Source organism: Wickerhamomyces anomalus, assembly GCF_001661255.1.
Source record: "Wickerhamomyces anomalus NRRL Y-366-8 unplaced genomic scaffold WICANscaffold_1, whole genome shotgun sequence".
Taxonomy (NCBI): Eukaryota; Fungi; Ascomycota; class Saccharomycetes; order Phaffomycetales; family Wickerhamomycetaceae; genus Hansenula; species Hansenula anomala.
The window spans coordinates 545,554-561,405 of NW_017567110.1; the positions used below are offsets into that span (position 1 = coordinate 545,554).

Consider the following 15,852-nt stretch of genomic DNA (forward strand, 5'->3'; position numbering starts at 1 on the left):
AGGGTTGCAACACTTTTTAGCTCAATATCATGTGTGAAGGATTGTTTGATCGAGTTAACTCAGATTTTAATTTTCCCGCGAAATCAGAAAGGCTGACATAATGGATTTGTCAGAATCTTTTTCATACCGATGATGATGAGTTTGTATCTGGTTTCTGGTGACTTCAAAACTCTTTTTTGATTGAAAAGTGTACTGGTAACTATATTCATTAGATCAATATGTTCCCAACGCCGGTGGTTGATGCGGATTTTGAAAAGGTCTACGAGCCAGCTGAAGACTCTTTTCTGCTCTTAGATTCTTTGGAACAAGAACTGGAATACATTCAAAAAAGATTCAAAAATCCTGTTGTGGTAGAGATTGGTTGTGGATCAGGTGTTGTTACTACATTTTCACATAAGAATATTGTACCTGATGGCTTGTTTATCACCACAGACGTCAACCCTCATGCCTGTAGGAGCTCAAAAGCTACAAGCTTGAAGAATGGTGGAGCCAAATATTTAGACACATTGCAATCAGATTTGACAACCAGTATAAGGTCAAATATAATTGACATTCTTATTTTCAACCCACCATATGTCCCTGCTGAAGAAGTGCCACAGATACCCAAAAATGAAAGTGATTATGAATGGTTAGACCTTGCTTTGCTCGGTGGATCAGATGGAATGGCCGTCACAGATAGACTTTTAGATAACTTTGATCAAATTTTATCACCAAACGGAATAGCATACATTCTATTCTGTGCCAGAAATAAACCAAAGGAAGTGGCTGACCGAATGAAGTCAAAAGGTTGGGATAGTGAGCTTATTATCAACAGAAAAGCGGGATGGGAAGATCTTTCAGTCTATAAATTCTTCAGAACTTGATGCTACAGCGGTCATAGACATCCATGAATAAAGTCATTCTAACTATTTAAAATCCATCAAAAAGATCAAACAAAATATCCTGCTCGCAAGATTCATAATCCATATTTGCACCATTGTAAATATTCTCGTAGTTGTAATAACTCAAACCATCAAAAAATGGTTTCAACGAACTCATGGAACCAATTTGCCTAATACCAATTAATGCTGGTTTTCTCAACCCCTTAGATTCTGATAGTTTAGTCAATAGCTCAGACTTTTCATTGGTCAAGTTCGAAGACTCAAACAGTTCATCTCTCAAGGAAATCTTGTCAATAAGACTAACAATATCAACGTTTCTATAAATTGCATTTATGGTATCAATTATGAAAATCCATTCCTGGAAATCTTCAAACTTCAAAACTAATAGCAAATCTAATAGCTTTGAGGCCTGGAAAATGGTATTGGTATTCAATCTAGAAACTTCAGCTTTATCAGCAGTTAGGATCATTAGGAAAAATTGTTGAAGCATAGTATAGATAAAGGTCCAATGGTCATATAAATGAATTGGTGAAAATCTCAACAACACACTTCTAATTACCAAGAAGATTTCAGCAGAAGATGAAATATTTTGATTAAACAACCAGCCCAACTTATCAAATATTTCTTTTAGCAACACAATATGTTGGTCTTTATCACACACCAGTAATAAATATGCAATTCTCTTCAACGTCATAGCTCTCACAACTTGTTCATTTTCATTCCAGTTGAATATATTGGATGCATTGCTTGATGTAAGTCTATTTATATATTCAGATAATTTATCACCAGCGTCATTTTTAATCCAGTTCTTGATTATAGCATTCCAATAACTGGTGTCTTCAACATTAGCATTGAAGAATTGAGAATCATTGAAAGCTTCTGATATCAAGAATTTCAAGCTCTTTACACTTGAATAATCCTTTGAAAGCTCTTCCAAAAGTTCCAAATGATATGAAGAAATTGTTTTTGGTGCATTCTTTGACTTCAAATTTGGCGTAATCAAATTGATCAGGATAGTTGAGACAATGGTACTGAGTTTATCATTTTCTGAAACAATCGCACTCAAGCTTGGGACAATTGATGAAACAGATGAAAATAATTCTTCTTGATTGCTTGGTGCATCTAACTGGACGGAAGATGTCAATGCATCATTATTGTCTATATCTTCAGTTTTCTTGGATTCTGTATCATTAATACTTGTTGCAATAGCACTAGAAACATCCACATTCTTGAAATTCAAAGAGGCCGGTAAAATCTTTAGGAACATGTCACCAATCTCTTTCTTGGTTTTCTTTTGTTCACCAAATTTTGAACGTCTTAATTTTTGAGCAATAACACTAATAAACTTCACCACGTTAATCAAAATCAACTTATAAGTACTCAAGTCACTTGAAACCTCTTTCAAAAAATTCATCGAATCATCATACAGATCCTCTATTGAATCATTTTGTAGCGATCTTGCATATTCAACCAAGAATACACTAGTTTCGAGCACATTTGGTGATTGTTGTTTGTTGGTGGATCTCACTATGGTGTTGATCAGCTTGAATATGTGTGGAATTGTCAACTGTGGTCTTGTTCCATCTAAAACATTCAAAACTTTGAAGACAACTGGATAATCAACATTATTAACTAAGATCATCGTCTTTAAAACTTCCACAGACTCAAGTTCATATAGCTTCTCCAATAGCATTTTAGATTTATGTTTCAATTTAAGTGATTGATACTTGATTGATAGATCCCCTTGTGTATCATTTCTTTTTTTCAAAGAGGCATCTGATTCTTTCCAAATCTCAAAGCAAATCTTGGTGGATTCAGCAAAACAAATATTCATAGTGCGACGATTTTTAGAAATGACTGAATCAGCATCCAAATGTTTGGATGAATCTCCTAAAACTCCTGAAACAACACTTGAAAAAAAACCTGGATCGTGATTGGTGTTTTTGGTTCCATTAACTTCTAACGTCACAACATAACTTCTAACCAGAGATAAGAGTTCTTGCAACACACCCAGTAGCAACGAAATTGAAACATCATCCTTTGATTCAGAACCGTTGAAATAGAATGAGTTTACCTTCTTCAATATTTGCAAAATAATTGGTTCGACGAATTCAAAGATAGATTCATCCTGATACTTGAATGTGGTTACTAATAACTCAATCCATGAGCTTAGTAGATCCGAGGAGTTGAAACGTAGAAAACTTAATAGCAAGAATTTGATGAATGGTGATTGCTCATTATCTGGACTTTCAAAAATGGATGGGATTTTAGCTCTTGTTGAAATCAAAACTTTTATCAGTTCCTTGATATGATCCAAAAGGATAATAGAAACAGACTCATATTGTACATCATCTATCTTGTTGATAATAAAGCTTTGTGATAGTTCAAATGTTCTTTGGACCAAATGTTCAAAATTCTTTTCACGACCATCCAATAACAACTCAATCAGTTTGAAAACAACACAACTTGATTTTGCATTAAACTGTCCCTTATTCAAGAATTTCTCCAAGGCATATAACGTGAACTCTTTGTAGGTGGATATATCTTCATTTTTGTACTCAACTGAATTAATAACACTTAGTTCCTCCTTGAACAATGGGAGTAGTCCTTTGAGATCAGTATTCAAGACATTCAAGACAATGGAACAATGGTATGAAAAGACTGACTTATCATCAACAGTCTCACTCAACTTCAATGTGATAAGCTGAAACAACCTATTGATCAATCCAGAGTTGATGTTACCAACAATCCATCTCTGTAAAATTGAATAATTTGAGTGGTTCATATCATGTAGATCATCCAAAAGTATATGCAGTGGTCTATCTAAAAGAGTTGCTTCAGTGGAATGTATCCATAGATAGTTGAAAACTATCAACCTATCATTCAAGCTCTTCAAATCAAGGATATATGAAGTTAATGCAGCCTCAACATAATTGGAAGATGTGGAAAGAGATAACTGATGTAATGCTTTAACAACTTCCACTTGATACTTTATACCATCTTCTTTCAACAACGAACATAATTGGAAAATCAAATTTCTCAAGATATCTATTCTTGTAAATGGTGAATCAAAATGTAGTTTAGGGAAAAGCTTAGCAATATTTATCAATACACTATCTCTGAATGTTGACGATTTGATAATATTAACCAATTCAGCGTTGTAGAAATTCAATTCTGGGATGGAGTCAATGACACAATTCAATAGTAAAACATAATCAAAGGTTTGCTCTTTAGCACTAATGTTTTTGATGACCAAATCAGTAACAATATCTAATGTTATTTTACTTAAATCAGCAGGTTTGAAAGGAAGTGCTAGCACATCATTATTTTCATAGTATTCTGCTATTTTGTTAAGAATATCATCTTTTGATAACTCTGATATTTCATGTGATGCATGCTCAATTGGTAGATATGCTCTTTGAGGTATTGTATTTATTGCAAGATTTAAAAGCTTGAACCAACCTTCAGTTTGTTGACTTTTAATCAAACTTGTTATAAAAAACAATGGGAATTGATGAATTATCATTTCTTCATCTTGTACATTGAAATTTTGTAATACAAATATTAAGAAATCAATATTTTCAGACTTTATCATTTTTGACAGATTGCTCCAAATGGTCAAAGTTTCAACAGCATCAAACAATGCAGACGCGCTTTTCAATATTTCGTTAAATTCATTAGGCGACAAGCCGGAAGATTGTTGAACAGATTTCAATAATGGAATCAACACGTCAGGAACAACCTGTGAGCCAATTTCCCATCTGTCCATAATGGCCAAACAGATTTTATAACCCACTAGTTTTTGTTGATAGGAAGGCTGTTGGTCATATTTCCCATCAAACAACTTCAACAATCCATCTTTCAAATGAACAGCGCCATTATTTTGGAAATATTCGACGTGTACCGCATTTGATGTTTCTGGTCCCAATAACCAATTCCATATTCTTCTGTTGATTGACATATCTTTTTTCAAAACAGCACTAATGGCACTGATAATCAAATTTTGCAAATCTTTTTCAGGGGAAAGTTTTTGTAAAACGGTTGAATTGAGCTGTACTTTCTTAATCATCAAGTCTAGAAACCCTCTTTGAATTAAAATATTATCAGATTTCAATGTTGCAATAAAAGACCTTATCAATAACCCCGGCTCTGGTGTGATTAGTGCTAGCTGCTCTGATGTCAATCTCTTTTTCAATTCACTTTTGTAATAATTCAGGACATCATTTTTGGTATCTTCTGGTGGTTCAATGACAACATTAAGGTCTGGTAACCTTTTGTTACACCAAATTAAACATCCTAACCTTCTCTCTTCACTTGTTATTATTATCAAGAAGACTGACTGCCAAAATAATGAATCATCTTTCAACTCTGTTCTCAAACTATCAATCAATGCAATTGAAGTATCAAAGAATTCACTTCTTTCATCATCTATAGATGGCAACAAATATGACAGTATTGGTTTCACAACACTCTTCAAGACATTTGATGGCAAGGTCAGCAAATAATTTTTGTACAGGTCAATGATGGCCGGTTTTATACTAATTGAAGCAAATTGCATTATTGGTAAAATACCTGGGATCCATATGTTGACGTTAGAAGCTAGAGCATCTACGCCTAGTTCCTTAAAGATGAAATTGTAAACTTCAATAGTCTTCTGGTGTACTCCACTTGGTAGATTTGGAGAAAGACATTTTGATAATGTGATTGAGATCTTCAAATCGTGAGGAATCCAGTGTTGTGTTGTATGTTTCTGCTGTAATGCTTTTAAAAGCTTTGAAAGAAATGAAATGTGATCTGCCCATTCTTCAACAGAGTCAAAGAACCCCAATGCTTTTTCAACCGCAGCAGCGTACTTTTTATCTTTTGAGTCCAGCGTTCCCATTTGAACCTAGTACTTTTCTCTATTGGCAGGCTATTGTTTCTAGTTCTGAAACCTTTTTGACAAGAGAATTACGTTGTTGATACCTGTTTTCTATTCAAAACAATCATCAGAATTGAGTCGGGCACTGCACCCTCAAAAAATCGCGATCTCAGCCAAATACAAATTAAATCTCTTTTAAAGTGTTCGACGTTTAACAGCGAACAATGTGTCGACTCATGACCTCAATTCGTGTTCGATGTTTAATGGAGAACAGATGCTTAATGTTTAGGAGAGCATTACTCGCGAACAGCTCCGAAGACAAAATTTTCAAGGAAGCTTTGATGTAAACAAACAGTTCACCGCTCTCTTTATCGAAAGCAAACTCACGTACAACCAATGGAACCAATACCAGAAGCTACAGCTGGGGAGCCAAATGAACTGCCAGACATGAATGATGATGAAGGCCCATCTACTCCAGCTTTAAATCAGGGTGATCACCAAATTTTAACGGAAGCATTTATGAAGCTTCTTGAAACTGATTTCATCGATGAACAAACCAGAGCATATGCTACAAATCCATCTGAAACTGCTTCTAAACTTGCGTCTCTTTATGCCAAACACTACCGAAAGGCACTGAATGCTGATGCTAGAGAGAATTTCGCTCGCTCCAATAATGATGATGACCAAGATTCCCACAGTAACGATGGTTTTGATTATGATTATGATTATGATTATGATTATGATGATGAAGCGATACGCGCTGACAATCTCAAAAAAACCACCAGAGCGAGACCAGATAGGTATTGAAAGAGACCTTTGGAAATTAACCCAGAAGGCAGTGATGATGTTGCAATTGTTACAGACAACTTTTGAGTATTTCTTATTGATTCTATACATTTGTAAATATATAATAATGATCATTTCATTCTCTTGGGATTGTTTTTCTCAAGAAATCGAACGCCTGTGATAGTTCTTCATTAGCAACTGAGTGTGGTAGGTTTGGGTAAATGTTGTAATTGTAATTTTTGTATCCTAATTCTTTGAAGAACTCATGAGTCTGATCAGCATATTCTTTGTGGATGATGGGATCTGCATCACCATGTCCTTGAAATACTGGTGTTTCCAAATTTTTGGGGTTGAAAAGTGATTTTATCTTTTCACCAACTGGCATAAAACCTGAAAAGATTAAGAAACCAGCGACTTTGAAATCTAGAGTGGCTAAAGCACCTAAAGCCAATGCAGCACCTTGACTGAAACCTCCAACTATAATTCTATCAGGTTTTACGCCTAGATCAATCTGTTCTTTGATGTAGCTTTTCACAAGATCAAGTGATTTGAGATAACCATCAACATCTTTTTTACCACCTGGAGCTCCAAATTGGAAAATATCAAACCATCCAGGCATTTCATACCCAGCATTTGCAGTAATTGGGATGGTTGGAGCGTTTGGGAAGACGAAGTTAATATGATCAAATTCTGATGATCTTCTAGCTAAATCGCTGAAGAACTTCCACCCATCACCGGAATCACCTAACCCATGTACGATGATGACGGAGGCTGTTGGAACTTTTGTTCTGGATGACACTCTGACCGCACTTAAAACCATCTCTATGAAGCACTGTTAGTCCTAAAGAATCTTTAACATCATGAAAGTCACCTACTTGTTTAATGGGATTTCGAAAAAGCATGGCTAAAAGAGCATTTCCACAAGATTTTTGGCTTTGTAGGAAATTCGCGAACTCTTTTCAAAGCTCAAGGGTCTGGAGAAATTCAAATTTCAAAGGATTCATCAAGAGCCAGAAGAGTAACTCGAAAGACCAGTTGAATAATATCACTTTCAATACAAACCAACCCCAAAAATGTCAACGCCACCTTCACTTCCGCCAAAAACACCAGAATATGGTACTTCCAATGCACAGCAGGATGCTTCACCTCAACCAACTCCTCAACCTATCGCTAGAATAGAAGTCTCAGAAGACATTAGATCACTACCCACAGATCAATTGCTAAGGTTAATGGAATCCATTGACATTCTCAAGGGGTATTTGATACAACTGAGTGAAAAAGAGTTGAATCAAAGTGCAAGCGAACTAGATACAATAATAGGTGATATTGATCATTTCATAAAATCATTGTCACAACTACAAACATCTAAAGATGCTTTGAACAAGCAACTTTCTGAATTGCAAAGGCTAGTAGAGGAGTGGGAAAGTAAAGAAGTGGCAATGTATGCCTCTTTGAAAAAATTTGGCCCTGAAAACATATACTCGTTGTTAAGTAGCAGTGTTAATGAATCCAGAAAATTGACGAATTCAATTAGTCAATCCTTTATTCAAGATGTTCAAGAACACGATGAGTCTTCAATTCAAAGTTTCATCAAGTCTTATAGAAATGAACGGAAATTGTACTACCTAAGAAGTGAAAAACTACATAGATTCAATGAAGATAGAATAGGAGGGTTATTATAAACGTTTTGAATCCCAAACATAAACCATTTCATCCCAACCTGTAGTTGCAACCCATCCAGGATCACCCCATAAACTATAATCACCACCAATGACGAATTCTTTATGCATTCCAAATATTTTTGAAGTTGCATTTTTCTGAAACCTATTATTCAAAGCACCCCTTGTCTTAACATCTGTTTGATCCTTCCATATACGACTAGTCATATCATAACTACAACTTAGCAAATCACCTCCATCATGAGGACTCCACACGACTCTTCTAATTGCAAAATCATGACCAATAAGTTGATTCAGTGGAGCTGGCCCTATCTTATGATGTGGAGGTAATGGTGGTGAACCTGTGCCATCAATCATACGGAGATCCCATACTTTTATAAGCTTATCAACACCTGCTGTTGCAATGACTGTAGGTCTATATTTATTCCAATCACAGGATAATGTTTCAGCACCACCATGCCCTATGAAATCCAGTATATTAGGATTTGGTAATCTTGTATCCCATACTTGAATATGTGAGTTTGCATTAGCACTAACCAACATGCTTGGATTATGAGGAGAAAACACAGTTTGATAAACACAATTATTTTGAGCATGAGGTTTCACAGTGTTCAATGTCAGCAATGATTGTTTTCTGCTTGGTGTCCATATCTTTATCGTACCGTCCCAACTGGAACTAACGAGATTAGTTTTCTCTATTAGATTCCAATTCAACGAGAACACTTCTCTCTGATGTTCTTTTAATTGCAAAATGGGGAATTGTCCAACTCCAGTATCAAATATCTTTATAGAACCATCACCATTCGCTGTAGCAACATGGTTTTCATGCATTTCTGACCAAGCTAGATCAAATAGACCATCTTGAGTATCGAAGAACACATCATTGCCTATTTGTCCATTGGCATTGATTGATAAAATGTATAATCTCCCATTACCCACAAGCCCATAATTTGAGGATGTGGCCACTGCTAACTTGTTGTCATAGAATGGTGAATACTTGACGGCATACCCATTGTAGCCCTTTGTTCTGAATGAAAGCATTTTCGGACCAGACCAGCTGTGACTCAAGCTTTTGAACTTCTTCTACAAAGTGTTTATGATTCTTTTATCGATGTCGAAAGATGTTGCTCGAATTCATTTTTCCAACCTCGCTTTTCTCAACAGCCAATGAATTTGACTTATGCGGATTAGCCTAGGAACTTGAACAATTATTACTAGTAGATAGCAGGTTGGTGAAAAACTCATATAGGCTGAATAAGTTGATGTATAGCATCTCAATCTCTCTCATGCTACTACGACTATTTTGTACCACTTTGAAGGGTTGGCGTAACTTACATAATCAATTTGGTTTCCGCGAATTTTGTTGTTTACCAAAAAAATCATCGATCTGGAAATATTTCAAAAAGTAAACAAAGGGAAACAGTTTGATTGTTCTTCAGTTAAAGATAAAGATTAGCTACCGATCCAGAGGAATAATTAAGCTTGATGTCACAGAAAGAGGCCTCTCCATCTTCAGCAGGCCATTCAATAACTTCTGTTAATTCAACAAATGCCACCTCCACTGCAAACTCTTCAACTTCAGATTCGCTGTACGCAGCAATCCCCTTGAAATATACATCTTTGGTTAGATCCAAGACTCAAGGATACCTCTATGAATCAAATACTGGACTATGGAGAGATCTAAAAGCTAATGATACATTGGTCCTTTCCCAAATTGCTCAAAATTTAAGTGGGAACTACAAGATCATTGACAACTTTGCTGGCTTAGATGCTCAACTCTCACAATTGTTAGCCAATGAATACTTGGCTGTGTCAGAATCAAGAGGAAATGAACAACTATTACATCTAAAAATTGATTCATCAAGTGATCAAACCATCAAAGAGCATTCAAGATTATTACAAAGATATCAAAAGGTTGACTTTAAGACACTGCTTGTTGATAGAGGGAAGTTCAGAACCGTATTCACCCCAACCGGTATTGCCCAAGATTTCCAAGATTCTTTAACCCAACTTGCACATTTCTGTGAGGTGGAAATATTGATTAGTGCTAAGGTTGAGTATTTCAATTTATCAATCAATCAAGAATCACAGCCTGATTTGTTGGACCAAAATCTTTATATTTACATCTTGGGTGATTCTGATGATACAACATTTGCCGAAACTAGAATAAGAATCTTACTTGATAATTACTTGGACCTTTTTGTGGACTCTGTTGAAGTTCCTTTATCAATGATACCATTAGTTGGTGGAGTTTCATTTGGTGATTTCAGGGCAATTGCTAAAGAAACAGGTGTTAATATCTATCTCCCTTCAATCTTACCAGAATTAGCACAAAACTCCAAAAGACACAATCTAGATAACATCTATTTGTCAGGATTAGAAGCTCAAGTTTTGTTGGCTAAGAAGTTTTTGCTAGGTATTGTTGAAAAGAGAAAGGATGAAGTCTTCTATAAAAATATTGATATATTGAAATTCAAAAAGGATTCGATATTATTGAACTTCAAAGACGATATAAGTTCAATCATGTGCAAATATGGTGTCTTCATCCAACTGCCACCTCTAGGTGCTGATGAATCTACAATCCACTTCCAAGGTACTACATCTGAATTAGTTGAACGTGCCATCGTTGATTTCACAACATTAACTAATGAAATATTCTTAACAAATGTTTGGTTTCATAAGGACACTTCATCAAACGGCCACTTTGACCCTGCTGATTTGAACGTTAATGCTGGTGAACTGTATGACCTAGTATCAAGAATCTCAATAGCTTCCAATGTTTCAATTTACGTCAATAAAGATGCAGCTTCTTTTGAGTTTTGGGGGTCTCGGGATGACTCTCTTAAAGCTATTAAACAGTTCAACAGGTATGCAAATCAACTTTACAATGATTTCAAGCCAGAAATTGAGTTCAAGATTGAATTAGGTGTCAGTTATCACGAATTTATTAGTGGTAAGAAAAATGGTAAGATTTCAAAGATTATGAACAATTTCAAAACTTCAACGATCAACTTTGAGCCATTGAATGAATACAGTTTATTGGTTGACTTGAAGTCTATTGATTTCAATGAATTCTTGAACTCTTATGAACAGTTACAAAATGAGTTCCCATCTGAAATCAGATTCTACATTCCTGAAGCTTTCCATAGACAAATTATTGGTACTGGTGGCTCATTAATTCAATCAATTATGAGAAAGTACAATGTTTTCATCAAATTTTCCAACAGCTATGATTTGAAAAATAACTTTAAAAGCCCAATAAGATTTGATAATGTTATTATCAGATGTCCATCGAAAAATTCTTCAAACATACCATTAGTTAAAAATGAACTAAACAGCTTGTTGATCAACAATGAGAATACAACTTTTTTCAACACCTATTTCAAATTATCAAGAAACCAGTTCCGTTTGTTTGATTTTAACAAGATTCAACAAATTGAAAAGAAAACTTCGACTTTTGTTAGATTTCCAAATTCAGAGCCAAATGATTATGCACTTGTTGAAGTACTTGGTACTGAAAATCACTCGGTGAATGCCACAAAACTTTTCATCAACGAATTAGCTGAAAGTTATGAATTTAAGATAACTTACTCAAAGAAATTCCATCAAATTATCAATGATACAAATGAGTCCTATGTTGAAAAGATAAAGGTACCATTTAAAATTTTATACAATTTCGAGATTATGGGAATTGACAATAAGACTGAAGAATCAGTTCCATATCATTCAATCATTTTGAGTTTCTTACCAGAAAGTGATTTGTTTTTAGAAGATGCCATAACCTACTTAACCAGTTTCTTGCGTGAAAATGAGTTCATGATCTTGGATAGAGGTGAATTATCAAATAATGACTCTATAATTCATGGTTCAGCATCAAGATATACCCAATTCAATCAAAATAACTACAACATTAAGTTGAATGCAAAATCCCACAGTGCTGGTGGGTTTTATGATACCAATTTCTCAAAATACCCACTATCTGATGTACCAGTTCAGTTACCACAATCGCAACAATTATTTCAATTACCAAACCTTCATGAAAGAATTCTTGTTTCTCAGCCAACTTTAGTTCAACCATTAGGTGTTCATACTGTCAATCAACAACCTCAACAACAGTTGAAAAAACGCCCGGTTACACATAATGGCTATGATAACATTGCCAATAAACAAAATTTCCAGCAAAGAAGGCCATTTTGATCAATAATACCCACATATTTATGCCAAAAGTTTCATCATATGTCATTTTTCATACCACTAAACCATTATTTCTGCTTTTTCTCATCTTTTTAACAATACCACTTTAAATAAAATGCTCTTAAAATATAGCTATGAACAATTTGCAATACCCTTGTCTTTTAATGCAAATGCACTACAAGTTTTCTATTACCAAGTAGCATGTCACCGCGAATGTCAACTGGAGCAACTGGATTGGTAGGGCCCGCGGTCTTTTTTTTTTCTCTTGAATTTTTAGTTTGAGGGAGGTTAGGCAGGAAAAAAAAACTGATTCAAAGTAAACAATACGAGCATAATCCGAAGACAAAGCTGTTAAACATCCACAAACTGGCATCCAACTTTTCACCCATTGCTATCCAATTCAGAAGTCACTAATCTGGCGACACCAAATTTGTATCACAAGTCCGTGAGGAACGTTGCTTTCTTTGATTAGCAGCATTCGGTATAATTCATTTCAAGAGAAAGCTGTTTATTTCGAATCAAGTTCAGGACAGCGGAGCATAGAACATTCAATATAAATCAATTAGTCATGGTGACGCAAAATAATCAAGAAATAGAGTCTAGCGAAGAGGTGCGCAGACGGTTAGTTCAACAGAATGATGCCAAATACACAATAAGGAACAATAGACTGAAAGTGATGGCTATACTATACGTGATAATATTCTTTTCGATAGCTGTTTTACAAGGTATTGCAATAGCGTTTTTCAAAAATGGGTTCTTGCTATCTAGACAAGTGCTGGATAATTTCTCTACATTAGAAGATCCAATCTTTGTTGATCAAAGTTTACAACTGAAGGCATTTGATAAAGCAGTGGTGGTGATTATTGATGCATTAAGATTTGATTTCACAATACCCGATGAATCAAATGATGTTTACTACCATAATAACTTCCTTACTCCATACAAACTGAGCTTGGATCATCCTGAAAATTCTGTTTTACTAAAGTTCATGGCAGATCCACCAACAACTACATTACAAAGGCTCAAAGGTTTAACAACTGGATCTTTACCAACTTTTGTTGATGCTGGTTCAAATTTTGATGGTGATGTCATAGAGGAGGATAATTTTATTAAACAATTTTATCAACATAATAGATCAACAACGTTTGTTGGTGATGATACCTGGCAAGCTGTTTTTGGTCCATTTTTAAACGTTTCACATCCTTATGATTCATTGAATGTTTGGGACTTACACACCGTGGATAATGGTGTTATTGAGCATATGATTCCTTTCTTGGATAACCAAAAAACCGAAAAATGGGATCTATTAGTTGGACATTTACTTGGTGTGGATCATTGTGGTCATAGATATGGTCCAGATCATTTTTCAATGAAAGATAAACAAATACAAATGGATGCATTTATTAAAGACGTTATCGAAAGAATAGATGATAAAACGTTGTTAGTTGTTATGGGTGATCATGGTATGGATCGTACTGGTAATCATGGTGGTGATTCCATTGACGAATTAGAAGCTTCACTCTGGCTATATTCCAAAAAGAAGTCATTCCATGCCATACCTGATAGATCGTTATACGATATTTCCAACGGTGGCAAAAATTATAGATCAGTGGACCAAATTGATTTAGTTCCTACACTTTCACTGCTAATGGGGTTGCCTATTCCATATAATAATTTGGGAAAACCAATTGAAGAAGCTTTCAAGACAAGAGATTCTTTTAAATTGGCAAGTTATTTAACAATGGAGCAAATTCAAAGATATAGAATGCATTCAGGCGAACTAAGAGAAGATGAGGTTATTAATAATAAATATAGAGAACTAACCAAAATATGGAGCACTGGAGATCCTGATGATACATTTTATGAAAAGGTTTTGGAATACCAACATGATTCATTAGAGAGATGTAAAGATCTCTGGGCAAGATTTGACTTGTTGAGTATCAGCATTGGTATTTTACTGTTGGCATTTTCACTGGTTATACTGATCATTTACTCAAAACTAATCCCATCTGTTGTCATCACTCAATTAACAGAAGAAATTGTTCCTTCTATCATTGCGATGGTGTCTATTTTCAGTGTCATCTTTGTGGCTATCTCACTCATTTTGAAGCCTTACTTTTTAAGTCTCACTTGGTTCACTCTGTTGGGAGTTGCGATTGGTATAATTTTTGGTTTTTCAATTCCAGTTTTTGATCGTTACTCTTTGAAATGGTTATTCTTATCATTATTGGATAAATTCAATGGGTTATGGTCACTTGTTGCCATCACATTTATGGTGTTACATGCTGCTCTCTTTGCTTCAAATTCATTCACGATTTGGGAAGATCGTATTGTTGCATATCTACTGATATCATTTGGGTTCTTGGCCACTTTGAAATCACTTCAAGCTCAAAAGAAAGTTGATCGTGTTATGGGAGTTTACCATTCACTATTCTTCATGATCACCACAAGATTAGTTTCTATGATTACAATTTGTCGTGAAGAACAAGGTGATCAATGCGTTCCAACTTTTAAGATGACATGGATGACAATTGCGGGTTTGTTCCTTATTGCATTTTTTATGCCTTCCATTATCAAAGCATTCTTCAACATTACTTCGTCATATCAAAGTGCTGCTCCATTATGGAATAATATGCTTAGAATCATCCTTTGCATGAATGCTATATATTGGGGGTTTGAGTATCTGGAACATAATCAGTCAGAAATCAACATTTCATTTGTCCGTAACATGGACTTGAAATCTTTACATTATGTTAAACTTACTGTTGCTAGAATAATAGCTGGTATCACTTTAGTTGCAGCCAACATTGGATGGTCAAGAGGTCCATTATGCGTTAAATTGGATATCAAGAACAATGAAACTTCTTCAAGAGAAGCGTGTATATTGGGTTATCAAAATGTCTACGGATCCCAGTACTTCTTGTTGATAATGAACTTTGCAGCTGCCATTATGTTATTCACCAAACCATTAGGACAAATCTCCATTTTCGTTCTGATCTATCAAATCTTGTCATTATTCGAATTAGTTGATATTCTAAACGTTAGAGCCAATTTGATTTCACCTGTTGTTTTGGGGTTATTAGGATTTTTACATTTCTTCAGTACTGGGCATCAAGCAACAATCCCATCAATCAATTGGGAGATTGGTTTCGTATTGACTGGAACAATCACATTCCCCTTCACTCATCTAGCAATCGTTCTCAATACTTTTGGGCCATTTATTATCATTTCGATTGCTGTTGCATTGATCACACTATGGAAAATACCACCATCATTCAAACCAATTTCATTATATTCCAAGATCATTGAAAATTGTGGAACATTATTAATTTATGAAACTCTAATTACATTGAGTGCTTTGATCTTTGCAACTGTTTTCAGAAGACATTTAATGGTTTGGAAGATTTTCGCACCAAGGTTCATGTTTGCTGCTTTGGTTCAAATTGTAATC

The 15,852-nt window shown here is 35.0% G+C and overlaps 8 protein-coding genes across 8 annotated transcripts; 5 read left to right on the plus strand and 3 right to left on the minus strand.

Annotated features, from left to right (window-relative positions):
- Nucleotides 1-218: 218 nt before the first annotated feature.
- MTQ2 (S-adenosylmethionine-dependent methyltransferase) lies at nt 219-863 on the plus strand (the record flags this gene model as incomplete). Its single annotated transcript, XM_019182894.1, has 1 exon — nt 219-863. One exon carries the CDS (start codon nt 219-221, stop codon nt 861-863), a length of 645 nt encoding a protein of 214 aa, XP_019041008.1.
- A 46-nt stretch (nt 864-909) lies between these two features.
- Nucleotides 910-5,763, minus strand: DOP1 (Dop1p; the record flags this gene model as incomplete). The annotated part of the gene is made up of 1 exon (XM_019182895.1): nt 910-5,763. One exon carries the CDS (start codon nt 5,761-5,763, stop codon nt 910-912), a length of 4,854 nt encoding a protein of 1,617 aa, XP_019041009.1.
- Nucleotides 5,764-6,054: 291 nt separating this feature from the next.
- WICANDRAFT_86758 (uncharacterized protein) lies at nt 6,055-6,584 on the plus strand. Its single transcript, XM_019186067.1, has one exon. It carries the CDS (start codon nt 6,139-6,141, stop codon nt 6,547-6,549), a length of 411 nt encoding a protein of 136 aa, XP_019041010.1. The 5' UTR covers nt 6,055-6,138; the 3' UTR covers nt 6,550-6,584.
- Nucleotides 6,585-6,664: 80 nt separating this feature from the next.
- Nucleotides 6,665-7,348, minus strand: TML25 (palmitoyl-(protein) hydrolase; the record flags this gene model as incomplete). The annotated part of the gene is made up of 1 exon (XM_019181105.1): nt 6,665-7,348. One exon carries the CDS (start codon nt 7,346-7,348, stop codon nt 6,665-6,667), a length of 684 nt encoding a protein of 227 aa, XP_019041011.1.
- Nucleotides 7,349-7,601: 253 nt separating this feature from the next.
- Nucleotides 7,602-8,157, plus strand: WICANDRAFT_59883 (uncharacterized protein; the record flags this gene model as incomplete). The annotated part of the gene is made up of 2 exons (XM_019182896.1): nt 7,602-8,027; nt 8,089-8,157. The coding sequence occupies 2 exons, from the start codon at nt 7,602-7,604 to the stop codon at nt 8,155-8,157; spliced, it is 495 nt and encodes a 164-aa protein (XP_019041012.1).
- Nucleotides 8,158-8,204: 47 nt separating this feature from the next.
- Nucleotides 8,205-9,248, minus strand: PEX7 (Pex7p; the record flags this gene model as incomplete). Its single annotated transcript, XM_019185317.1, has 1 exon — nt 8,205-9,248. The coding sequence occupies one exon, from the start codon at nt 9,246-9,248 to the stop codon at nt 8,205-8,207; it is 1,044 nt and encodes a 347-aa protein (XP_019041013.1).
- A 412-nt stretch (nt 9,249-9,660) lies between these two features.
- WICANDRAFT_98481 (uncharacterized protein) lies at nt 9,661-12,504 on the plus strand. The gene has a single exon (XM_019186654.1). The coding sequence runs from the start codon at nt 9,693-9,695 to the stop codon at nt 12,402-12,404; it is 2,712 nt and encodes a 903-aa protein (XP_019041014.1). The 5' UTR covers nt 9,661-9,692; the 3' UTR covers nt 12,405-12,504.
- Nucleotides 12,505-12,767: 263 nt separating this feature from the next.
- On the plus strand, nt 12,768-15,502 carry GPI13 (mannose-ethanolamine phosphotransferase GPI13; the record flags this gene model as incomplete). The annotated part of the gene is made up of 2 exons (XM_019186068.1): nt 12,768-14,131; nt 14,246-15,502. Coding segments are annotated over exons 1-2 (2,311 nt in total), but the record flags the coding sequence as incomplete, so codon positions are not given.
- Between the last annotated feature and the right edge of the window lie 350 nt (nt 15,503-15,852).

What these genes read in the sequence shown, in the direction of transcription:
- WICANDRAFT_86758 (XM_019186067.1), top strand. Translation starts at nt 6,139, where the DNA reads ATGGAACCAATACCAGAAGCTACAGCTGGGGAGCCAAATGAACTGCCA.
- WICANDRAFT_98481 (XM_019186654.1), top strand. Translation starts at nt 9,693, where the DNA reads ATGTCACAGAAAGAGGCCTCTCCATCTTCAGCAGGCCATTCAATAACT.